This window comes from Armigeres subalbatus, chromosome 2, assembly GCF_024139115.2.
Source record: "Armigeres subalbatus isolate Guangzhou_Male chromosome 2, GZ_Asu_2, whole genome shotgun sequence".
Lineage (NCBI taxonomy): Eukaryota > Metazoa > Arthropoda > Insecta > Diptera > Culicidae > Armigeres > Armigeres subalbatus.
Genome location: NC_085140.1, coordinates 297,607,292 through 297,634,367, shown reverse-complemented (window position 1 = coordinate 297,634,367; position 27,076 = coordinate 297,607,292). Strand labels below are relative to the sequence as shown.

The 27,076-nt window shown below is 38.8% G+C and overlaps 1 protein-coding gene across 1 annotated transcript in view; it reads left to right on the top strand.

Annotated features, from left to right (window-relative positions):
* The window catches only part of LOC134212455 (uncharacterized), a 109,435-nt gene extending 87,926 nt beyond the window's left edge, over positions 1–21,509 (top strand). Inside the window, exons 2-3 of the mRNA XM_062690343.1 lie at positions 10,267–10,342; positions 20,064–21,509. Coding sequence (XP_062546327.1) covers positions 10,267–10,342; positions 20,064–20,229 — 242 coding nt within the window. The 3' untranslated portion in view covers positions 20,230–21,509. The remainder of the gene's footprint in view (positions 1–10,266; positions 10,343–20,063) is intronic.
* The last annotated feature ends 5,567 nt before the right edge of the window (positions 21,510–27,076 follow it).

Genomic DNA, 27,076 nt, shown 5'->3' with positions numbered 1-27,076 from the left:
TCGGATTTGCACTGAATTGATAATATAACGATGGCTTTCATTGGTTTAATTTCAGATGAAAATACACTGAAAATAATTCCGACAAGAAAAAGTTTTTGTTAAAAAAACTTTTTTTCCTTAAGAGTGCCCAGCTTGCGATGTATGGACGGTTGGTAGGGAACATAATCACCTATCTTGAGACAAAATTTCATTTAAATAAAAAAAGGGCGTTTTTTCGCAAATCGACTTTAAAATTTTTAAACTGATTTTTTTCAGTGTAGGGCTCAATTTGGATTGTTTCCGATATTTTCACTAGAAAGTTTGACTGATTTTGCGATGGTCACCCATACAACACTTTTTTGTGGGATGCGTCGTTTTTCTATTATATTATAGTTGAAAATATTGGCAAAAAAATTTCAGCTCTTTTCAAAGGATAGTCTAGATTAAATTTGGAAAAACATTTTTGTTTTCATTTCGGATCATCTGGTGATTTTTAATTTCTCATTTTTCATTTCTTACTTCTTAATTTTCACTCCTCACTTCGCACTTCTCACGTCTACTTTTCACTTCTCACTGCTCACATCGGCCCATAGGGAAAGAAATGGCAGAAATGACGCTTAACTTTAAAAAAGAACATATGTCACCTTTTTTCACGAATTAATTTGTGTACTGCAATCAAAAGCTATCATATTGGTCTGTTGATCGCAATATTAAAATTCATTCATGAAAATATGTTTCTTAGGTCATTTTGAAAAAATAAACGAGAATTTGCAGTGTATACATGAAATCTTAAAATAGGTACTTTTTAACTCATTAATGGGTTTCTATGTCTCTTTGTGAAGTTTTTTCTTCCGTGTAAGCTGTGTATTCTATGCTGTCAGTGTGCCGGTTTCGAATAAATTGTGTCTTGGGAGAACATAACCTAGAAAATCGATAGCTTATTTGTTACGAAATAATGATGTCTCATAACTCTTTGAATATTTACTATTTTTTGAGAAGTGCCATCATTATGAAACTCAATAGTGAACAAGAAGAAAACATTCCCCATCGAATGCAACTTGTTGTAGCAAAATCGATTCAGGTTTAGTACTAGAAAAATTGGCTAATGTTTCAATGTGCACACACATACGCACACACACACACACGGACACACACACGGACAGACAGACATTTGCTCAGTTTGTCGAGCTGAATCGAATGGTATATAATACTATGGGTCTACAAGCGCTCTATAAAAAGTACGTTTTGGGAGTGAAATGAAAGCCTTTCTGGTACAACTTTGTTGTACGAGAAAGGCAAAAAGCTACCTTACCTGAAAAATATTAATTTTTTTTCTGATGGATCAGGCAGTCAATACAAAAATAAGATGACTGCTTTCAATTTGTGCCACATGTACAAAGACTTCGGTCTTAAAGCAGAGTGGAACTTTTTTGCCACTTGCCATGGAAAAGGGCCTTGTGACGCTTTAGGAGGTGTTCTAAAGCGAAACGCTTCAAAAGCAAGTTTACAAGGCCATCATATTACAACTGCGTACGAACTTTACTCTTGGGCTGTTTCTAAAGTAGATTCCAAAATGTATTACGAGTTTTTCTCCGAAAAAGATTACAATGCAATGGAAAAGAAAATAAAGAACCGTTATACTCAATCTCTGGGACACAATCGTTTCATTACTTTAAGCCACAAAATGAAAATTACATTATCGTGAAACGGTTTTCGTTTTCAGATGAAGAAAAGTGTTTTAAATTGTAAGAATTTTGCTATGTAATATTTTTTTTGATGAATTATGAAAAACAAAAATAATCAAATTAAATGCTGAGTTTTAATTGAAGGTAATCAGAGAAAACCATTGCTTGTAGTCTAAAGCTTTGAGATTTGAGCTACCATTCCTCAATATAGCAGAGCCAAGATGCTCTCAGACAGCGCTGGTTGCCAAATTTTTAATAATACCAATGGAAAGCATTCATTACACAAAGAATTTCAGCGTAGATTTCATTGGTCGGAAAGAATGTGTTTTTTGGACTTCAAAATTGATTTTTCAACTTCACTAAATACAAAAAAAAATCTACACGCTAAAAAAATATATTCTAGTTTCAGTTCGGTTCACTCAAAATGACCCTTTTGTGGAATAATTCAAAATAGTTAAGTTTACTCAGTCGTGGTTTACGCTACCACTCAAATTCGGCATGAGTGCCTCTGCAACCCTTATGAGCACTCATGCTGAATTAGGACGCTAACGGACCATTGTGGTTCCAGTTAAAGCGTAAACCATGGTTGAGTAAACCCTAGCAATGTTGGTCTCTGCTTTTAAACAATGTGAGGGTGATTTATAGTTCTTACATTTAATGGGGTCAGAATTGGACAAGCCTCCCCTACTTTTGATAGGTACATTACTTCACAAATAAAACTAGATTAGTACACATGGTTATCATGAATTTATTAGGAATAAGTTTGATAACTTCAACAGAATGATTCCCGCAGTTATTTTGAAGTGATGGAAAATTATGCTCATTCCATGTGTGTATGTTCAGAAAACTTGAAATTTTCAAAAAAATATTACACAAAAACGGCTCGATGAACACTTCTAATTTTTTGATATGTTATGTAAAAATATTTGAATTTTCATAAAAAAATATAAAAATATATAGTCGTTGTGGTCCAACATTTAAAAAATCTTAAAAACGAATATTTTGACCATTTTAGCAAATTTGAGTACGCCAATACACCAAACCAAACATTTTAGTAAGAACTAGAAGTAATAAGCTTTCTATCCATAAACAAATATTGCAAATCGATCCAGTGGTTCAAAAGTTATGATTTTTTAAAAATAAAAAATTTCGAAAAATAGCGATTTTTCTGGTAACCCTATATCGAACATGGTCACCCTAATAAAAAAATAAAAAAAATCGGGTCTAATTATTTTCGATGAAGAACATACCAAGCGATTTTGAGCAAAATTGGACAACTTTTTTTTCAACTCTATTCTTTTCCCGTGGAATCGCTGTATATTGCTGGATGCGTTTCAGTAATCCATTTTGCTGAAAGGTCACATGAAAATTTTGTTTGTATTTTTTGAATAATCATGCGATGTTTGTCGAAATTCGGACCGAAGTTGCTTCATGAAAATGAATATTTCAGGCATTGCGTAAATTTTTAGTAAGCAGTGAAGTTTAGACAAAACAATATCTCTACCAGGGACAGAAAAAGTCAGTTCAACTACACTCAAACAGTTGACATCCAACACACAATCAAGTTGCTAGTCCTTCCCGAATTTGAATGTGCGAATGAATAGGACGGCATGTGCACGAACAGCAGCAAGCGTCGACTCTTGGTGTCAGCGTTGTTTTGTGCGGTGTCAAAATGAATCTTCAGCTTGGCACATTGATATTCAATTTGAAATCTCAAAATATGAATATCATTTCATACTGCGGTGCATGGATTCAACATTTTGAAGTCAGATTCCTAAAATATATGCATCTGTTTAGTATATAAAGTAAAATAATCATCATTTATCGGTGCAAATCAACCGCAATTCAAAATATTCATTTCTGCCCCGGTAGATATTCAGTTTTTACGCTCGATTATCAATCGGCTATTGAGGATCGGGTGGTAAATTTGGTATGGAAGTTTGACAGCATACGCTAAGAGAAGAATGAATTCTGTCATCAAAAGAAAAAGTAGAATCATGAAACAAAATTCACAGTGAGGTATGGAATGCAGTTTTCAAAATAATTTTCAAAATTTCAAAATAAAATTTATTTACAAATAATTTATAGCATGAGGTTAGAATTTTTATTGTCTACATTATACATATAATAATTTGATTGTTAACGACAATGAAGTTTTTTCTTGAAATGATTCCGGAGATGGTACTACTTTTAATCTTAATTGAATTTCTAATCCCGCCTAAAAAATCATTTTCAAAAAAATCTCTGTTTGTAATTTTTAAAATTATTTTCAATTCCATTGGCTATACCTTGCCGTGTTAAATTTCAGTGATTCTACTTTTCCTCTGATGACAGCGTTCATCCACTTCTCCTCGCGTATGCTGCGAGATGTTCGTTCGTGCATTGCCGAGCGTCTGATCCAAACAAACACGAATCAATGACGAAGCTGCCTCCTGAGCATCGATGCAACTGATAGTAAAACGAAGATTTCCGTCCTTGATCTCTACCATTGGTCTGTACCTAGAATGAAATCCGTGCCAAGAATATCCATCGTTTATGAAGAAAAAACTTTTATTTGTCATCATAATTTAACAAAATTCGTAATAGGGGCAATATGGGCCACCTAAGGATATCGTTCCGAAAAGCGCTGAAAAGTTTAAAAATCATCATTCAGATGTAGTTGACTTATACTAGGGAGTGTTAACTTTCATATAACGTCGATGTATGATGAAAAATGCGTTTGGAAATTGTTGGAATGAACTTTTGAAATTGTATTGATTTTTATGTGTGTTCCTGACTACATATAAGGGGCAACATGAGCCACCATTTGGGGCAGTATGGGTCACCCATCCAGAATGTTTTTTAGGAGAGAAAAGTGTCGTAATAGGGATGAATATGATATTCCTACAACAGTTTAGAGCATAGTTTCCCAAAGTGGTGAGTCGCAACCCCCCAGCCTGTGTAAATCTTATGGAAGGGTGGTCGCGTCCCCCAACTTTAGGAAGCTATGGTTTAGAGTATTCCATACAAAATGAGATAAATAAACCACACACCAGCGGACCAAACCGATTTGCCAGGCTTCACAGTTTGAACAGCCACATTTCAATTGGTCAATGGTATTTTTTTCTGTTCCGATCGCAGTAATGTGGTGTTGTAATTTATTCGTAATGAATCTAACGATGATAATATTTTTGTATTCGGCAGCTGAAATTTGAACTTGTTCGCGTATTAAGGCCTAATATCTTGCTCTCTATATAATTTGTTAATAAGCTAAAATTACCCTGTATGATCATATTGCCCTTACTACCCCTACTATGGGCTTATAAGTTGTGGTTAAAATTCAAATTTTGAATCGGGTATAGGAAACATCCCTTTTTTGGGCAATTTTACTTATTCGATTTGCACACAACAAGTTTGCATTTAACAGGGAATCTTGCAATGAGTATACACGAATGTAAACATTTAGATTAACTCAACTATCAGAGAAGATCCAATTATACCCGATTGCTTTTTTACACGGGGGATGCGTTTCGTGTAAAGTTTTGAGTTCAAAATTCGAAAATCCGTGTAAAAAAAGTTGTATGATTTCGACGAATCATGCAAAATGGATCAACTTTGCAAAAATCCATGTAAAAACAGAATCAGGTGTATCACGTAACGCAAAATTGGCCATTTTTATGCCTCCCCTCCCTTGTATGAAGTATCTGAACATTTTGTATGGGTCGTCACACTTCATCCAACCCCTCTCCCCCTCGAATCGTTACGTAATTTGTGGATGTTGCCTCAGTGATATTTAAGACTTTCTCTACATATTTTTATCACCTTCACCGAGAAATGCAATATTACCACTGATGTTCTAAAAGCATTTTTCACGTTAAAGGTGAGAATTTAACAATGAAATATTGCACCGGCAACGTGGCGAAGGTTTTTGCACTTGTTTTGATAATTTCTTGACATTTGACATTTGACAAAAGCTAACATGGCATGAGGGCATAAAGTTAATTGAAAAGTGGTTTCTTGTGCAAGTCTGGGGGTGACTGGCTTACCCACAGTTCCCCTATAGTTCATTAGGCTGAAATATACGTTTGGCAGTTGACTCGTAAAGAAGAAAATAAATGTCATATTCGCAATGCCATTTGAAATTCATAAAGTTTGATACCCATATTGCTTGGTCCGCACTGATTACATTTATGGTCGCTATCCCGGGTCTCCCATGGTCCCAGGGGCAGCAGGGACTATGTCCAAGGGCATGACGACCCCTCCCCATGACCACTGCGAGTTAGGGGGCCTGTCTAGGATGTGGTGGGGTTTGACAGTGGGCTCTGTTGAACCTCTGCAAAAAGCTGCATGTGTCTATAGGCAGGCCCTATCAAACCCAGTCAACACATCGAAGTATATGGTGTCGTGTAGGCTGTTGAAGTGGAGGCGATGTAGGTGCTTCTCCATACAACATGTATGCATATCGTGGATCTATATCGTCTCCAATTTAGCATCTTGTATTGCACCATGTACGACTTTATATTGACTGAAAAGCGACCGTGTGCCGCTCAAAGCGCACAAGCCCATCAGGATTAATACTAGTGAGATCCTGATTACGGTATACTGGTCACGGCAAGCGACAAACACACGCGCGAAAGTAATGCAATATAAACGACATGTAAAATAAACGTAAATTAACAAAATATGTCTGGCTGAACATTCTTATTCAACGTCAAATACAGATAACATAATTAGCTTTCCGATTACTATCAATTTGGTTGAACAGCCGTGATTATTACTTTATTTTCAATTTAAATCCCGTTTCTTTTTTACTTTTCTTGCGTTGAAGAAATGATGCCGCGGGCGCCTCATCCGAAATTCAAATGAACAATCGCTCATTTTGAGCGATTGATTGTTTTTCTCGCGAAGGATAAACAATTGAACAAATCAAGAAAATGCTAATACTGTAGTATAGAAGTTGCATAGTCACATCACTTTCCATGGTGAATCCCGATCTATGTTACTGATTACCCTACCCAACTAACACAACTTCCTTTCCGTGGTAATTGTGGAGATGCAGAGGTATTCTCGGTCTCTAGTAGCAACAATAACCACACCTAACATTCCCTCCCTTCCCCAACTGACTGTAAGGACTTGGCCGGCGCCGTTATTGATCAACATTTGAGAGCTGCTGAAACGTGCACTTCGAGAATAGATGTAAACCCCAACCACTATTCACTTGGATCGTAGTGCAATTTGCACCAGTTCTGATCAATCACGGAGTAGCAACCATTGATATGTACAGTCAGTCTAAGCTAAGCTAAGCTAAGCTAAGCTAAGCTATCCCGGGTCTCCCATGGTCTTCCGGGACCGGCTACAAGCTGGCCAGTTGACTTTAACGGAAGACCATTACGTAATGCCATTTGAAATTCATAATGTTGGTTCAAGATCTGGCAAATGTTAGTCCGATCTTCAAAAACAGCACGTTTTCGAGTTTTTTTTAATCTTAAAAATAGTTAGAGGCGTCAAATAATATGGGCTCTTTGAGTAAGTTGACCTGACGTTAAATAAAATGATGAATCGATTGGACGAATAAAAAATTTTGACGGGAAAGGATTTTTTTTTCCATCACTTTTCTAAATGTTAGAAGGTCGTTACTATGGAGCTTGTATTAAAAATATTGCGTACAAGAAAAAGTTGGATGTAAAATTAAAAGCAATTGAACACGAAAATATTGGTTTCAATAGCGTGAAATTTTCAGAATTTTTAACTGTGTACTTAAAACATTTAAAATATGATGTTTTGTTTGACTATTATCGGCTCTTTCAGTTCTATAAAGCAGCTAAAATATTATTGCGTCTATTTTCCTATTGTTAATTGACAACGTTATGTCAGACAGGACACACACATACACAACAAAACGCAGCCTCTAAATCCTGGTGAAATATACACCAAAACGTCGGAAAATAGACGCAATAACGTTTTAGCTGCTGAATCAAGAAAACAGTTTTTGGCATTAACTTTCTTAACAATTGATTGATCAACGCATCGCGTTCTATCATCCAAGTCAAACTTTTGTAAATAAATGGATAGTCATGCTATTTTCCATAACTGAGAAGGCCAGTATTACATCCCGTAAATCCCACAGGTAAACCAATAAAAACATCGATGCATTGCAGCAAACAGAGGCTTGGTACTTGTAGTCTTCATTAAGGTATACGTACCCCTTTCTACACCGAATGAGGTGTACCAGACTCGGTTGCGTGGCATTCACATTTCTCGTTGCTCCACAGAAATGGTGTTTACTTTTCTCATTTGTAGTCGCCAGGCAGCACCGAGCACTTCCGGTTTGCTTCGAGCAGTTTGCACGATACCGTGCTCAAAACCTAAGGGAGCTTCATCCAGACCGAAATGGATGGAACAGCTATACAAGAAAGAAACCCGACAGAGAAATAAGTTTCCCCGTGCTGCTTGTCTTTATTTATTTATATCATTGCACTTGAGCCTTGATACTGGAGACGTCCCACAAAACGCCACTATGGGTTGAACTATGGATAGTAAAAAACGACTTCCCTTCTGGAGTAACCCGGCTAGAAACCTGGTCCAGGATTCCTGGATATTCCATGAAGTTTGAAATAAACCGTACAGGTGGAAATTAGTTTTAGTTAATAGGAGTTTTTATGGCTTAAACCACAGCTTATGGTTTGAGAATATTAAACAAGTTTGAAGCTAATTTTATCTATAATCTAAGACTATGAAACGATTTAGTCGTCAAACTCCCATTTTCAGCCCACAGCTGCACCGGTGGATATCAAGATTCTCAAGTATCATAGTTTAATTATTGAGGGCTTACTGTGGCAAACTGTTGCGCTGCCTACGGTGAAGAATGAGTAGGAGGTAGTCCACCCCATCCGGAGCGCGCCGGTGGAATAAATTTAAGGAAATCCTATCCCTTCCGCCACGCCAAAGTCGGGGCAATGAAGAATGCAACAGGTGGCAAAACAGCACGTGATCTCTTGTTTGTTGCACCAGAGGTGGAGAAAGTTTCCTTATCGTTCGGCGCTCGTTGGAGTCCTCGTCGCCGCAGAGGTATTTGTTCATCAAAAGTGTACATTTGCTAAGGGTATGTAGTATGCGATTCTATTTCTAGGGTTATATGCAACCAAAAATACAGTTTCGTATGTTTTTTTAACATGTATCGGCCTAAGTGAAGGAAAAAAATCAAATTGCTGCCATTTCGTCTTTTTTTGTCGTATTGGCCTGGTTTTATTACTGTTCTGCTCATACGGATCCCAGAACTCAGAAAACATATTGGGACTTGTGATGTGGTTCTCCTCACCGGAAAGTCATTGGGTCATATGTAATCAATTTGACCACAATCTTCCTTTTTTGGCGATATAAGTCCAAGAAAATGGCGTTTATTTCCTCCCTATTTTTACCATTCCGGTAGATTTGTATATAGGGATTATGTAAGAACCAAAAATCATGGTGACACCTGTTCCAGAAATACAAGCAACAGGTTTCTTTGAAGTGATCCTTTGGGAATCGACCTCAAATTGACCAGAACAATATTTTCGTTTCATATTAGAAATATGGGTAGCAAATTTCAGCATTTTGCAAGACAAGTGGAATTATGAAATCCTGATATGATTCTGGGGACATTGTCCACCCTGGGGTCAGTTCCGATGCCATTGAGGAAGCATCAAAATCAGCCATTTTTCGAAATGTCACAAACTATGGCAATATTGGTTTCAAACTTTAGCATTTTGCAAGACAAGTGGAATTACGAAATCCGGATATGATTCTGGGAACATTGTCCACCCTGGGGTCAGTTCCAAGTGTCAAACTTCAAAATTTTGGCAGAATTATGGATATGATTCTGGGGATATTGGCCACCCTGGGGTCCATTTTGAGGACATGGCGGAAGCCTCCGGAAGCATCAAAATTTGCCATTTTCGAAATGTCTCAACTACGGCAATATGGGTATCAAACTTTGGCTTTTTGCAGGACAAGTGAAACAATTACATCCGGATATGATTCTGGGAACATTGGCCACCCTGGAGTCAGTTCCGAGGCCCTTGAGAAAGCCTCCGGAAGCATCAAAATCGGCCATTTTCGAAATGTCACAAGCCATGGCAATATGGGTATCAAACTTCAGCAAACTTTGCAACACAAGTAGAATTATGATTTTTTTTATTTATTCAGACTAAGGCCGAAGTGGCCTGTGCAGTACATAGCATGTGTAATGCATATCATACAACCTTTTCTGTTGACTAAGATCGCATACCTTTAATATAGACTGCCGGCGGCCAGGACAAGGTTGAATCTTGCTTCAAAAGTATCCCTCGTTCGTAATCAACTTCCAGGAGGGCGTTTGCTGTAATTCAGTTTGCTTGTTTCTTGTGCTGCAAAGTTTTGCCCTCTTGATAAGGATTAACCTAGGAAATAGGAAACGTGTTGCTTATGACTGCCTCAAGAGGATCTGTTGAGCAAAATTTCGTGGAATACCTTTCAGAGTTTTGCGGAGAGATTGTCGATTGCGATGAGGCGATGATAGTCTTCGATGGTTCCATGCTGTTTTTCAAAAATGTTAATCACGTTCAGGACTAATCAATGTATATTTGTTTTCGTTATTTCATTTCAGATGAAACGGAAGAACCAGAGAAATCCATATCAGATGACAGATTACTAGACAGTATGCTTCGACAAGGCGCCGACAAGTAAGTTGAAATATAATTAATTTTATTATACCTGTAATTTATTTGAAAATGGTAAATCATAAATGGGCATTGCTTTTTGTTGCCAAAAAGTTAATATTTTATGCTTGGGTCGTACTGTAACTAAGTGTTACAAGGTATAAGGGTTATTGCTTTTTATAATTTGTAATGTTACGTGTCACGATGGTGATTTTTACAGCACCCGGAGAATGTTCAATCGCTTCAGGCACCGCTCAGAAAAATAAACGGCGACTCTATTTTCAAATGGCAAAGATCAGGAAATTACGATTTTCACTGTATCTATTAGGGAAAGCTACGACATTTCGTTACAATTGTAAAGATCCCATTACTGTCAGCTATTTCGTCTCGACTTTGGAATCTAAAACAAATCTCCCCATTATGCTACGAATGCCATGCAAATAATTTAAATTACTTGTTGTGTTTGCAAAACTGCTGCGCGCCGTTCGTAAGTACCTCCGTCGCCCATTTCCACCGTCCTACGTACGCAATCGAGTTTCTGACTGGAAAATTTTCCTCGTAAAAGTCGAAACAAAGGCACAAACGAACCAAATCCTATGCGTGGGCGGGTGGAGCAAAAGTCTTATCAGCGCACAAAGCGTGGGGCTAGACAAAACTCAATAAATCCAATTTAGCGACGCGATTGGCATCGCACGGTACAGCCACGTGTCTTACGAATGGATCCATCAGCGTGAAATGATTTGCTTTTCAGCAAACTGTCGACAACAACGATCACCCGTAAAGTCACAGGAGATAGGTAATGCTCTTCATATCGTATCCGTGGGGGGAGAAAACGGTTTTTCCGTTGTTTAAGCTGCTTGTGGCTTACTAAGCGGATTTCGGTAGATTGAGATTGCGTTTATGTACATTCTGTTTTCTGATATTGGTTAAACGCTATCGGTGATGTCTGGCAGCGAAATCGAAGATGCGTTCGATCATAATGTTCATGCAGACTGACATACATCATATCATACCGTTTTCGAAATAATATGGAGAGGTAGTAGGTATTTTGAATGATTCTGATGGTTATCCTTTTTGTTTCGCATCTAAGTTTACAAGTTGTATATATCCGGGATTACCAGTTTGATTTTTTAGATGTTGATACCATTTGAAAAATGATAAAATCAAGTCGAGGTCTATGTTTTATTAGTTATACGTTTTCACTTGATAAGAAAGATTATATATTCGAAATGTTACTTCAACCAAATAAATTTGACTCTTTGGTAATTTATAAAACCAATAGTTGTGTGTAATTATTATTTCTCAGTTCTCGATCTTCGTTTAATTTCTTTGTGTGAAATATACGAAGGCCAATATACTGATAATAACACTTAAACTATCGAGACGAATCTTAAAACTTAAAACGTCTTGGTCTTGGTCAATTTTCTAAATGTTAGCGGTTTTAACTTAGGCCAAGCTGTATGTAATTTAACAAGCATGGAAATTGTTACTTGGGATGTATCTGAGAGTGATATCTGACTACCGCACGATATCACGCGATACAGCCTGCGTGATTGCGAGCATGATGCCATGATGCCAGTGGCACCAGAGGACCCGCGAACGCATCAGGGTGACTTCGGTTACCAGATGGCAGCACGAGTGGGATAATTCTTCTAAAGGTAGGTGGACCCACCGGCTTATACCTTACATATCGAGCTGGGTGGGGAGACCCCATGGGGAAGATCACTTCCATCTGACACAATTCCTGTCAGGCCATGGCTACTTCCGGCAGTACCTCCACAGGTTTAGGCACGCGGAGAGCCCCGTCTGCCTTGACTGCCCAGGTGCTGATGAAACTGCAGAGCACATATTGTTCGTATGTCCTCGTTTAGACGTCGAAAGAAGAGCTATGCTAGACGTTTGCGGTCGGGACACAACTCCGGATACCGTCAACTGGGGGGAAGATGATCATTTTTAAGACAAAACATGCAATAACAATGTGTGTTTACATTTTAAATCGAAACAAATATTTTCAAAACATGTACTGCTATACGTTGAAATAATCAACAACTTTAGTTTTCTGAAATGCGTTCGTATTTATTAAAATTAATTAAATTATCACACATTTTTTGAGTAATCTGGTTTGGGGTGAAGTTGATCAAGACAGCTCTACTAAAATCATAATGACCTAGTAGTCAAAATACACTAGGTTATTTGTATGAATGTTGAATTTACTACGTAAAGAAGTCTACGAAGCCAATATTTGAAACGAAAATAGCGTCATTTATGACTATCTCTCTCTTTCTTTCACAAAATACATTTTCATGATTATAATCGAAAAACTCGGATTTCTACCTAGCGGTAACATTACATGAACTAAGAATATTGTTGACTACCGTTTCAAAAAAAAAAATTGTCACTTTTGACTGACACATCAAATGATCATCTTCACCTCAATGATCATCTTCCCCCCAGTTGACGGTACCCTTATCCAGAGGGTGTGCCAAGCGGTGGAGAAGTGGAACGCAATTTTGACTGTAACCACTCAGATTGCATGCAGCTTGCAGAGAATCTGGCGCGCCGAGCAGCAGTCGACAAGAATGACTAACTTGTTATTGGTTAGTTAGAGCGAAAACAGGCTGCGTGAGGAAGTGAATAGGAGGTATGCACATGTCGAGGTAAGAGTGTCGCAGTGGGTGGCAACCGCAGTTGCCATCACGTGGCATGGCAGAAGAGTGAGCGCATAGGTGAGGTATGGACTGCACATGCCGAGGTAGGAGGGTCGTAGCGTACCTATCGCTATCGACACCTCGAGACATGGCAGAGTAGAGTAGAGTGAACATCCGAGTCAGCTTCGCGTGGCATGTTAGAGGTGAGCACCCAAGTCAGACTCACATGGTATGTTAAGGGCGAGCACCCAAGTCAGCTTCGCATGGCATGTCAGAAGTGAGAACCTAAGTAAGTCCCACATGGTGTGTCAGAGCGTGTGTAAGGAGGAGTGGCAGAGTGTGCCAGATTGAGCACCCAAATAAGTCTCAGATTGGTTGAATCAGGTGGTAGGGTGAGCATCCGAGTTAGTCTCACATGGTGTGTCAGGGTGTGTCAGAGGGTATGTTAGAGAGAGCACCCAAGTAAGCCTCATACGGGATGAGTGCCTGGGTGAGCGTGAATGAGCGAGTATATAAAGTACTGCCTATCCACCAGAAGTAATACTGGGAGGCAGTTCCTGGGGGGACCAGGGTATTAGTAGAGAGGGTAACTCAAGTAACCTTCCATTGCTTGGATGGGCTTAGTGGGTCCGGCGTTCCGTCAACCCCACTCCCTGAGTGATAATTTCAGGTGTCTGTTTGCAGATTTGCCCTCATCCCTCTATAAAAAAAATCACAAAATGGTGAATTTGGGCAGAATTTCATTCATGGTCCTCAAAGCTTAAGAGTTTAACAGTGTAGTGCATGATGTTTTACTGCAGGGTACTGCGAGGTATCAAACTGTTTTTTCGTTAAATATTGCGTAAAATATGCTTTTACAAAACTACTAAAAATAAATTCTGGACAAAGCTATTATTACATTATCAAGCCTGTTGCGTAGATCTGTTTAAGAGCTTTGTAACGCTATATAAATATGTTACTTTTGAGACGAAAATATATTTTTTTCATTTTCTTTATTTATTAGGCTTAGCTGTTTTATTAAAACTCTACGGATCCAAGAACAAAAGAAATTAGAAAAATATATTAAGCTTTTTTAGTGGAATGTATTCAACCGTCTAAGACGAATTAAGTACTCTCCATTTAATTCCACCAATTATTTTCGATATCTTTGCAGATACGTATTTCGAACACAACTGTGTGGTTGTCTTCAGTGTCTCGTACTTGACTCGAGTTGTCGAAATAATAATTGGTGGAATTAAATGGAGAGTACTTAATTCGTCTTAGACGGCTTAAAAGAAATTATATAAATGTAACATAAAATATAATTAATAATATGATCTACGAACGCATTTCTTCTTCGGGTGTGTTGTTGAACCGGTACTTGAACCAGAGCCCGACGCAGACAATTGAGCCCGTCGCTGCGTCGCTGGTGGATGAGCCAAAGCTTCCTTTATGGCGATTGCCACCTCCTCCAAAGTAACATCATCTTTCTTCCTTCGATTTTTTTTCCCTGGATGTGTGTTTTCACGAACCACCGACTGCCTCTGGTTTTCTGATTTCGGATTTTCTTCTGGAACTTCGATGAAGTCCTCATCCGAGGTTTCCGACGATTCCTGCTTTTCTTCATTCCCAGAGACAACGGCAGCGTATGAAGTGCACTGTACTTGTTTTTCTGGCTTCTTCCGCTCTTGCTGAGGACAAGAATCCCACCGATGACCTACTGCTTGACAAAGGAAGCATGTGTCCTTGACTTTACTTATGGATCCTGTACACCTCCGGTGGTTCAAAGGGCCGACTTGAAAGATCTCCATCCTGAGCGTTGCCCGGCTATCGCTTTAACCTGTTGCCAGGTTAGATTTCGGTCGACTTCTTTTATTTCTTTATTGAGGCTTCGCCGCCATGAGCCTCTGGGTCTGCCTCTGCTGCAATGTCCCGCTGGGTTCCAGTCTAATGCTTGTTCACAGATTTCGTTTCCGCCCCTACGTAGAGTGTGGCCGACTCAGCATCACTTTCTATCCCGAATGTCTGTTGCTATCGGCCTCTGGTGACAACAACGATGGAGCTCGTTGTTTGAGATCCAGTTGTGAGGCCACCAGGCCCGAATTATATACCGCAGACATCTGTTAATGAACACCTGCAGCCGTTGAATGTTCTCCACTGATACACACCATGTTTCGCTAGCGTATAACAGCACAGATTTCACGTTAGAGTTAAAAATTCGTATTTTGGTGCGTTCACTTATCTGCCTGTTTTTCCAGATATTTCTTAAACTCGCAAAAGCGGCCCTTGCTTTTTTGATCCGTGCGCCTATGTCGATCTTGATACCGCCGTCTGACGCCATTTGGCTACCAAGATATTGGAAGCTTTCAACATTCTCCACTGGTTGCTCGGCTACTGTGAAACTGGAAGGAGTCACCGTGTTTACATCCAACGATTTGGTTTTGTTGACGTTGATGACTAAACCTGCCGAAGAGGAGCGCTCGGCAAGGTCGTTGAGCTTACTCTGCATATCAGAGCGCCGTTGCGCGAGGAGTGCAACGTCATCCGCCAATTCGAAGTCGTTTAGGTGCTCCATGGTTATAGGCTGCCATAACAGCCCGCGGTTTGGTTCACGGTCAATCGCATCTACCAGAATCTCATCGATTACGATGAGGAACAGTAACGGTGATAGAATACATCCTTGCCTCACACCAGCTACGACCCGGATAGGGTCGGACAGGACCCCATTGTGCAGCACTCTACACGAAAAGGCCTCGTACTGTGCTTCGATGAAAGCCAAAATCTAACACCCATTTTAAATCCGGAATAACTCCGGTATCAAGTGGCCAGTCCTAAAAATTCATAGAGCACCTGAAACTTGAATAAATTCCGCTTCTTTTGGTGAAAGTTACGAAAAAAATGTCAAAAGGCAAAAAAGTAGCAGCCAAAAAGATTGTTGTTTTCGTTTTAAAAAGGGGGGTTGGTAACGGAAGGGTTAAAAACCTTATTTCGCTTAAGGATTATGCATATGATATTGACCCAACTCAAAACCAGAAACTGAATGCATAGATTTTTTTTTATATAAGGGGATATAAAATCAAAACCGTGTTTCAAATCAATCCAACGTTAAACCAATATGCTTCGTTTAATAATAATGTATTCCTTAGTCATTCGCACGACTTTGCCTCTTTGACAAAGTTGTACTGATCTGATTCATATCTTCAGTGTCAAGTGTCATATCAAGTAGAGTCAAGTACGAGACACTGAAGATGACCTTACTGTTGAGGTCGAAATACGTATCTGTCAAGGTACAATTAAGTGGTGGAATTAAATGGGATTGTACAAACTCGTCTTACGACAAGTGATGATAGATTAGTTATGACATTTTTCGTTTTCTGTTGGACATTTCTAACAAAACACTGAACACGTTTAATAGAAGAAAACTAAATACGTAATTGTCGACTTAGAATGGGATTATGTAGTAAGCGTTAATAGAAAAATTTGTATAACATTAAGTTTTGAAAATAGCTTCATGATTTTGTTCAGCGGCGCAGCCAACATTTTAGATAATGCTCGATCATTCGAGACAGTATGGTTCAAGTCTAAATTTGTTTCGAAATTCCGCGGAATTCCGTTAAATTTCGTTAAAAGGTAGTTTTTTCCAGCGAAAGTTTTGTAATTTTACGAAACGAAACGAAATAAAAAAAATCAGATTTCGTCATGCTAAAATTCCGCGGAATTTCGTTTCGAACCACCAGAAACGAAATTTTTCGAAATATCGCATATATGCTTAAATTATCAAGCCTGTTGCATAGATCTGTTTAAGAGCTTTGTAACGATATATAAATATGTTAATTTTGAGACGATTTTTTTTTTTTCATTTTCTTTATTTATTAGGCTTAGCTGTTTTATTAAAACTGTACGGAGGCAAGAACATAAGCAATTATATAAACGTAACATAAAATATTTATATTTTATATATTTATATTTAATTATAATTAATAATATGATCTATGAACGCATTTCTTCTTCGGGTATGTACTTGAACCAGAGCCCGACGCAGACAATTGAGCCCGTCGCTGCGTCGCTGGTGGATGTGCCAAAGCTTCCTTTATGGCGATTGCCACCTTCTCCAAAGCAACATTATCATTCTTCCTTCGATTTTTTCCCTGGATGTATGTTTTCACGAACCACCGACTGCCTTTGGTTATCTGATTTCGTATTTTCTTCTGGAACTTCGATGAAGTCCTCATCCGACGATTCCTGCTTTTCTTCATTCCCAGAGATAGTGGCAGCGTATGAAGTACACTGTACTAGTTTTTCGGGTCTCTTCCGCTCTTGCTGAGGACAAGAATCCCTCCGATGACCTACTGCTTGACAAAGGAAGCATGTGTCCTTGAGTCCGTCGTAAAATATTCGTCCTTTTAGACCTGCTACATCTATTGACGATGGAATACTTTTTCCGACTTCCATGTATACACCACGGACTCCAGTGCATAGGTGCCCCAAACCCGATTCCAAGGGGAACTTTTCTTGGACAAGGCGATCAACTTTCCCAAACAATCTGAGAACCTGGGATTAACTTTCGTCTGTAACTTCCGGAGGCAGATCAAATATACGGACGTACCGCATATTGATTCCTGCGATTTGCATCCGTACTTCAACCGACGTCCCAGTCGAATAGACAAACTTCTTCGGCTCCGTGTTCTTATAAAAGATATTTTAGTTACTAGATAAAGATTGTCGCTGTCGTCGCTGTCCGAAACATCTTTTGCTGGCGATGATAGGGGAGCTAAATGTCAAAGAAGGAAAATCCATACGATTTGACAGCTTGGTACCCAACATATTCCGGACAGCAGAACAAAGGGAACCGAAGCGACAATCTTTATCTAGTAACTAAAATATCTTTTGTTCTTATTCATCGACTCTTCCAGTGCATCGCGGGAAATGAATTTAACGTACAGCGAACGGTCGTGTGCTGTTTTGTACACGGTATCCATCAGCAATACATCTGTATCCAGCTGCTTCAAAAAGCTGGCGATTTCAGCCCACGATGGCCGGGGACTGCCCACTGGGAAACGAAACTGAACAGTATTAACAAACATTTTGTCATTCATTACGTTGGTTTGATGCCGGTGCACCACCGACAAGCGAAAGGAATGCGTACGAGCGAACAAAAGGAAGCAAACGCGCGTTATTATTTGCTACTAGCAGACCCGACGAACTTCGTTTCGCCTAAAATTGATTTATTTTCTGATTAGATCTCGAGTTATGAAGAAATTGGTGTTTCATTTGTATGGGAGCCCCCCTTTCCAAAGCGGGGAGGGGTCTCAAACCATCTTAAGAACCTTCCCCGGCCCCAAAAACCTCTACATACAAATTTTCACGTCGATCGGTTCAGTAGTTTCCGAGTCTATAAGGCACAGACAGACAGAAATTCATTTTTATGTATATAGATATTGATAAAAAATATGGCAAAGCTTCCCGTTTCCCCAAAAACCGGTAAAAATGTCATTTATAGGAGGGGCAATTTTGAACTCCCCCACCCCTCCCCAAAAAATCTAAAAAACCAAAACCGTCCTGATTATAAAAATATAGGTTGTAATCTGTGTATTCAACATATTTTACACTCCCAATTCGAAAATTGTTTTTTGGTAGTTCTGGACACTCCTTTATATGGGGCTGTCCTATTGTGTCGTGGTTCAAACCAAGTGACATGGCCATCAACCAGCAAGTTGGTACACAGAGTGTTTGTAATAAATTCTCATCTCGTAACGGATTCCCGTTCCTACGTGTTTTGGCCGGACAAGACATCATAACACTACGTGAAAAAGACGCTAACGTTCATGGAGAGCCAAAATATACCATTCGTGCCCAAAAACCGAAATCCGAGTAATCTGCCCCAGTTTCGTCCTGTCGAGGATTTTTTTTTTGGTTTACTGAGCACCATTGTATACAAGGGTTGGAAGGCAAAGTACACGAAGCAACTCATCAACAGCCATTCTTTGCATTCCCACTTTTGAATTGCCACCCGTTTTAGCTACTTATTAAAAATGTCAATTGCATATCAGGAACTCATCCTATACGTTGCAAAATCGCAACTTAGTATGCATTAGGCTCTTCTCACAGTAATCAACTTGAAATATTCGATACCAAGTTACCATTAATTTATTCGACATAATTATAATTTATATTTGGTTCAGATGGATCGGTTTCGAATCATACCACCACCTTCAGCACGGCCTGTTTAGAAGCCGCGCATTTTACCACTGAGCAATGGAAGGTCGCAAAGTTGATACTGAATTGGAAGTCTATTAATCCTATCTCGTATCAAATCCGAAAACGTGTAACATTTGTGGATTTCCACGGAAATTATGTTGACAACGATTTTCGTGTCTATGCGTGTGTGACAAACGTTTTTATTCGCACCACGATTCACGTGCATGCGAAGGATGACACCGACTGTTTTGTTCCCCGCATGAGAGAATTTGAAGCGTTCGTTCGTTCGTTGAAATATTGGATTATCTCGGAAATTGAACTGCTGCCCATTTTTCATGGCGAAAGCACTCCGAGTGCGCCACAATTGCACTTCCTGTCATTCTGTAGCGGCAGTAAATGGCACCAGCATCGACAGCTCAGTTTTCAGCTCTGTTTTTTTTTCGGGTATCAGTAATGGGTTTCGGTTGTCATTTGATTTGCTGTGATGAAAATGTGATTCGAGCTGCTGATGGACGGATAAAGTATCACTCTTGGGAATAATCCAAAACCCAGTTTCATTCAACGAATTCCATGGAATAATGAGTTTCTATGATATGCAGCTCGGCCGGGTAATGTCAGCTAACCAGAAATGAATTCGATTTTGAGGTATATAGTTTTACAAATATTCCTAGATAACATAACGATTGGTATCATAAAAAGTTGTGGCCTAGGTACTGGTATTTCTAGTTTCTCTTCAAGCTAGATGCGGCACGGTCAACCATGAGAAATAATGACTGGCTTAGTTAGAATGCTCTAAAATAAAATAAAATAATGCAGATCAAACATTAAATTAGTATCTCCACATGAATATCGTTTATTCTAATCAGACGAAGTTTGAATCTAAGTTTTATTGAACAACGCATTTTTCTCCTTTTCCTCAGGCGCTCCGGGTCTCTAATTCAGGTCTACCGGAGGTCCTGCATCCGGCGAGGTGGAGCTTGCGACCACCGATCCAACGATTGCTGCCACAACAGTTCCTGCCGGTGCAACCTGTGGGGCTCCAACTGTCGGTGTCAACGGATGGGTCTGTTCCAGAAGTGGGGATGAACAATCTGCCACCATCGTCAGTCGTACTGCTGCACCGGTCGAGATTCCTTGGACTTGGACCCCCATGGCGAATGGGAGCTTTCGGCGCTAATGGTGGAACATGAGCGTCGAGAGTGCCCTTTTCCGTCGGTGTCGACGTCGTTCTTGGGTCTCGTTCTTGTGTCGCTACCGTTCTTGGTTATCGATCTAAAACTGCACTCGTCTACTGGCTGCTGATTTACGGAACACGGACTGGATTTTATTCGCGGGCAAACAAATAAGTTTGAGGACTTACGGCAACAGGACACATATATGGCAAACCGGACACAAATTGCTACGAAAATCGAGTTTGAAAAAATACTGTATTTTATGGTGAAATCTGGTTCATGCGCTATTTTCCGAGGCATGGTGAAGAATTTACAGAAATATTTTGCGTTTGAAGGTTTTTAGGGATAAGTGACTTACGATTATGTTTATGGTGAAATTCCAGTCAGATAGTAAAAGCTTTAGTTGAAACTGAAAAATGAGACATGCTTTACATTTGAAAGACAAGGAATACACTATTTAATGATAATGATAATAATGATAATGATAAATGATAATAATTATGATTACAAGAAAACTGAGAGAAAATATTGTCTATAGGTTATTCAGATTCATTCTTTACTGTTTTAGGGCCATAAGTTGAGTGAAAGTCGGTACGACATAGAATTACTTTTAAACACATCTAGAGCAGCTAAAGAGACAACAAAGAATTATAATGAGGCAACTTATAATCAATTATTCGACGCTTTAAAGATGTATTCCACGAACACAACAAGCACATAATTAAAGCCCAGGATGTTGAGAAGCAAAGCACTTCGACTTTGTGGAACCGTGTTGAATGTTTTCTCTGATGTCCAGTGGATTTTGATACGACTAATTTATTCGCTGTTTATGTAATAAAAACAGATGGGTAACCAACTACTATATACAAGTATATTATAATGATGAGGATAGTAGCAGCAGCAGAGCAGCAGATGATGGAGATGCAAAGTCTATGAGTGGAGCAGTAAGGAAAACTAATTAATTAGGAGTAATCAATGCGAGCGGAAAAATTGTCTGGAGTTCGGTTCCCCTCGGTCTTCAAGACAAACCATCGTCCAGCGCGGCTCAATCGTTTCCCAGCCTTTTAAAACGAACGAGCGTCGGAGGCACCGACGGAGAAAAGTCCTCCGCATGTACTTTTCCGCTTGTTGTACGCATAACTATTTGAATAAAAACTAAACCTAACGGAAATGTGTTTGAGCACATTTATCAGACTTCCTCTCCGATGTTCTTATATACATGTGTAGTGACGATTTATCTCCCGTTTATTCTCAACTCACATTTGTGGCACGACCTCTAACCACCCACGTATCATCACATGCTCCAGGATAAACCACAAACCGCACAATGCATAAATACACATCTCCATACACACAAACACGGGAAACCATAAAAACCGAACTGATACGGCTATTGGAGAGGAGATTAGCTACCCAACCCACCCCGACATCCAGATGGTCGCCTGTTGATCCTTTCCGCTTCGATTGCGACATCGACTTCGACAGTGTTCCGATTGAAGAGCTTAGCATTTTTTCTGCAATACTGACTGGTGGAAGTTTTCTTCCACTTGGGCATCCAGCGGAACGAATGGCGCTCGTTTCAGTTTTCATTACGTTAATCCCCTTGTTTAAGCCGTAGCTTCAAATTTATCTGCTGATGCTGGAAACTAATCCACTGTTCAAGTCAATAATAAACAACAATTTTGCAGTTTGATGTTTGATCCGAATTCAACTGATTTGTATAAGTTGCGTTTTTATTTGTGTCGTGCATTAAACTTGCAGTTAAAAATTTCCACACAAGAAATATCTTTTAATCGGTTGTGCAAATGTAAAAATAAAGGCTAAGAAATCTATTTTTATGTTCATATACAAATATTGGTAATAATAATATTAAGGTTTGATTATTACACTGATTGATTCTTTGATTGAAGAAACATCGAAGACTCATGTATGCCCACTAGGGTGGTTCAAAAAATCGATTTTGCTCCACCATGCTCATCTGATTTTTTACCATGTTCTGAGTGTCCACTGAAAATTTAAGCTCATTTGGATTAAAACTCATTTAGCACAAGCCGTTTCAAGTTTGCATGCAAATTAGTATGGGGAAATGTGGAGCAAAATCGATTTTTTGAACCACCCTAATGCCCACTATTTGTTGATTTGTTTTTATTAGAAATGTGGATGTTCTGATGTTGTTTGAGATATTTAAAACCTAAAAAGCGTGTTTTAACCTGTAAAAATACAACACTTTTCCATTACTAAGGTTGCCGCTGCTTCTGAAGCGCGATGTAAGGTGCTTTGTTAAGCAAGTTAGCTTGATTTTCAAAACGCACAAAAGAACGTTGATTTATTATTCCAGTAAAAAATAATAATTGAATGATGTTGTTGACATTATATCGAATAACAAGATATCATGAGATTGGACACAGGCATTTTTATTTCATATTGAATACATTCGTTATTATTACTTCACATCACATGTCACAAGTTTTCTGCTAGTGGACTTTTAAATATACATCAAAAGAATTCAATTTTGAGAAACCTTGAAATCAAATAATTTCCCGTGAAAATTCAAATAAATTCTGGAAAATCTTCTGAGAGTATTCCAAAGAATTTCCCATGGAATTCCGGGAAGTTCTGCCCCAAAATACTGAAGAATTTTCCATTAAATTTTCGAATAATTTCTCGTGCAAATTCCAAACAATTGTGTGTAGAAAGTCCAATGCCTACTTCAATAAACTTCCAGTGGAAATGTCATAGAATTTCCAGAGGAAATTGTAAAATCGAAATCGTGGAAATTCTAACAAACTGCTCGTGGAAATGACAAAAAAAATCCCGTTGGTATTAAATAAAATTTTTCGTGAAAACTCTAAAGGATTACGCTTGAAAATCTCAAAGAATTGTCGTTGGAAATTTAAAAAAAATCTCGTTAGAATTCTGAAAAAATTTTCGTTCCGTGGAAAGTTCCCAAAAAATTGTCCGTGGATAGGAATTTCCTCAGAAATTCCAAAAAATATACCGTGGACATTTTAAAGTATTTTCCGTGAAAATTCTAAGAAATCCGGAGATCTTCCCATGGAAATTCCGAAATATTTCTCATGAAAATCCGAAGAATCACCCTTTGAATTTCCGAAGAATTTCCCATGAAAATTCCGAAGAATTGACTTTCTCGTGGAAAATTAGAAAAACTTCTCCTTGAAGTTTGGAAGGTTTTCCTATGGAAATTGGAACAATTTTCCTTGAAATTCCAAATATGTTCCAGTGGAAGTTTCATAGATTTTCTCACGGGAATTCTGTACAATTGTGTAAATGTAAAAAAATGTGAAAGCTCTGGTGAATTTAATCTCTTTAGCATCGAGGTGAGTTTATTGTTCTCGAAGGTATGCCAGAAGCCATTAACAATTCACTCAATTATGAGAAAATTAGGAATAAGTCATGGGAACCATTCACAAGTTTCTCATGAGTATTATTCATTTATATATTGCTCATAAGTTATTATTGTTTAACGTGGTTTAACTAACGTGCAACTTATGAGTTTCTCACAAGTTAATAAATTATTATTCACCTGTCATAAGACGAGTTTATACAATCTCATTGAATACCACCACTTAATTGTATCTTGACAGATACGTATTTCGACCTCAACAGTAAGGCCTCAACAGTAATAATTTTCTTATCAATTATTGTTACCGTAAGTTTTGAGCTTCTCTGGATTTACTCATTGGTATGTCAGAAATCATTCAACACGAACTCACAATTCATTCACGAGTCATGTATAAGAATTTTGAGTTACATGATAAGTCAAGTAGAGAGCATCTGATGGCGTATTGAATTACTAACAAGGCGCTAGCATAATTTTCTCTACGGTATTTTACAATATTCTCACGAGTGAGATCAGCAGAAACTGCAAGTATTCATCAACCGATGTCTACGTTTTACAATTCGAGCTTCATAGCTAAACCTCAAATGCTGAGCTCCATCGACGATAACATCAAAACTGCCACACATTACGGTAGAGCGGAGACCAAATTTGCAAGCACGCTCATATCTAGGGGCTCCAAAACCTCGATAAAAGAAGTCGACAGGAATCTGACCTGGACCAAAGGCGTGGCTTAATCAAGCAGTCGCTCAGGATACATGTGTGAGGGTGGGTGAATCACGAGTGAATCAATTTCTGCTAATGAGGCGAGCGCAAGTTTCAAACAAGAATCTCCCACAAATAATCCTTCAAATGTGTTTCATTCTTTCATCATCATCACTCATTAGATTCGCAAGAGTACATGCAAAAGCGTTCATGAATTCATGAACTAACAAGATCACGTTATATTGTGAGTCACGGTTTTGTGAACAACAGTCACGTATTCTGGAACGTTCTGGAAAACGTGACTGGTGTTCCCGAATCCATGACTTAAATCACGCTGCTAAAGGCTGCGGATTTACATTATGGTGGAGTAAGATCTTCTCTAAAGTAGGTGTTCGTACATACCAGAACGTATTTAGCTACGGTTTTAATATGGAGCTATTCCATTCAGCGCAGGATGCAGGCCACTTACTAAGAGGGTCACCATCATCACCGGCTTCGGCTGTTTTCTTAGGAATATATTTTTCTTGGGTTTAATATTTAGGACAACTCATAGAATTTTGAACGGCAAGAGTGGCTTTCATACAAATGAAACACAAATGTCTGCATAACTAATCAAGTAAATGGAATTAAATTAGGTATTTGGAGATTTTTAAGACAAGAAATTTTTCTATGGTAATTTGAGACCCCTCCCCCTTCTGGAGAATCGATTTTTTAATCGTCTAGAGGTCTAATAAAATTTCTTCTCTTTCCCCCAGAAAATTCCAGTTTTTAGTTCCAAGATTGTTATTTTTTAAACATTGTTCATTGTGTCCACGAAAATGAATTTTTCATGATTTTTGTCATGCTGCCTTCAGTAATTCATTATTATACAGAAGTTCAGATTTTATCTGAGTTCTATTGAAAGTAACTTTGTCATCTGTTACTGTTGAAGAAACATGCATCCACTTGTTAATAATCGAACAGCTTGATTCTTGATTGCAAGAACTATGATGTAAATTAGATTGAGGGAGTATAGCTAGAGCGTCGAATAGGCTTCGAAGCCAGTTACGTCGATGCAGAAACCAACCCCCAAAGCGCATTTATGTAGCTCACAAGATATGCACGAGGTTGCTTACGAGTTACACACACATCAATCCCGAATAAGTGACTCTCTCATTTGCAGTGAACTAGTATCTTACTATTAATAGCATATTAGTCGGAAACTCGGCCATACGAAAGTATCTCACGATTCAATTATAAGTAACAGACATACTGTGACCCATGTATTACCAAATTCAGTCATATATGAGTTGCTAAAATCAAATCGTTTTAAATTGTGCTACTTGGGTTAAAGATGAATAGATCAATAGACGAAGTTAAATATTTGTGGGATCGACCTGAAGTGTAAATCAAACGATCTTCTTCATCAACAACCAAAGCTTATGCGATATCATCAAAACTGGTGGATTTTTAATCAGACTAATGGAAGCATTCTTAGCTCTCGTGCTCTTGGATTAACGTGATGTTTCCGGTAGGGGAAGGTTAGGAGATTCGATCCTTTGGGGGACTTTGCTCTTTATTCTACAAATACTTCAACGGGCTATGAACAAAATAATGTCGTAATCAATTCTAATTTAACCTAATGTCGGACGTGTTGGGCACTTGCAAATAAACTGCGTGCTCACGCCAACATTAACATTGATGGATGTTTATGGATAACTATATTCTCCACAAGGCCATCGACAAGCTTCTATTAAAAAAAAAAAAAAAATCGTTTGGTCCCGGATAGAGAAAAAATTCGGTCAAGAAGCTGTGCCCGATATCATTGTTTCATCGCTAGCAATCGCATCGATATCTTGTTCATCCAAGAGTGGAATTCTGCTTGTTGTGAGCTCTATTCACTAAGCTCCTCTTCGGAAAACATCTTGGCAAACTTATACTTTGCACTTTCAGAACCGTCGAGGATGTGATTTTAGGTTCTGTTTAATATGTTGCTGATATCGATAAAAGCATTCCTTACTGTCTCACTAGTCGTACTAATTTGGTTTACGTGTTTGGACCCTATTGTTATTACCAGACTAAGGTCGGAGTGGCCTAAGCTGGCTGTACATAAAAGTCTTCTCTATTCAGCTCGGTCCATGGCTGCATTTCGCCATCCACGCAGTCTGCGGAGGGTCTGCACCCCACCATATATGGTACGCAGCACTTTTCTTTCGAAAACTCCACGGTCCTCCACGAGCATCGTCCAAGTCTCGTGTCCGTAGAGATAAGTCTAATAAGCGTTTTGTAGATAGTCAGTTTGATACGGCGGCGAACTCTATTCGATCGAAGCGTTTTGCGGAGTCCAAAGTACGTATGATTTCCTGCCATGATGCGTCTCCGAATTTCTCTGCTGGTATCGTTATCGACGATCACCAGTGAGCTCAAGTACACGAATTCTTCAACCAACTCGACACCACCGATAGAAACTCGTGGTGGGTGGCTTACATTAACCTCTCTTAAGCCTCTTCCTATCATGTACTTCGTCTTCGACGTGTTGATGACTAGTCCAATCCGTTTAGCTTAGCAGTATGATGTACACAGTATATAAATGTTACAGCATATATGTAACAAAAAGGCTCCGTTCGATTCGACTCATTTTTCCATCATTTTTTAAAATTACAGGTTGTCATTACTATGGGGCTTCCATACAATGTTGCGTACAAGAAAAAGTTGGAAG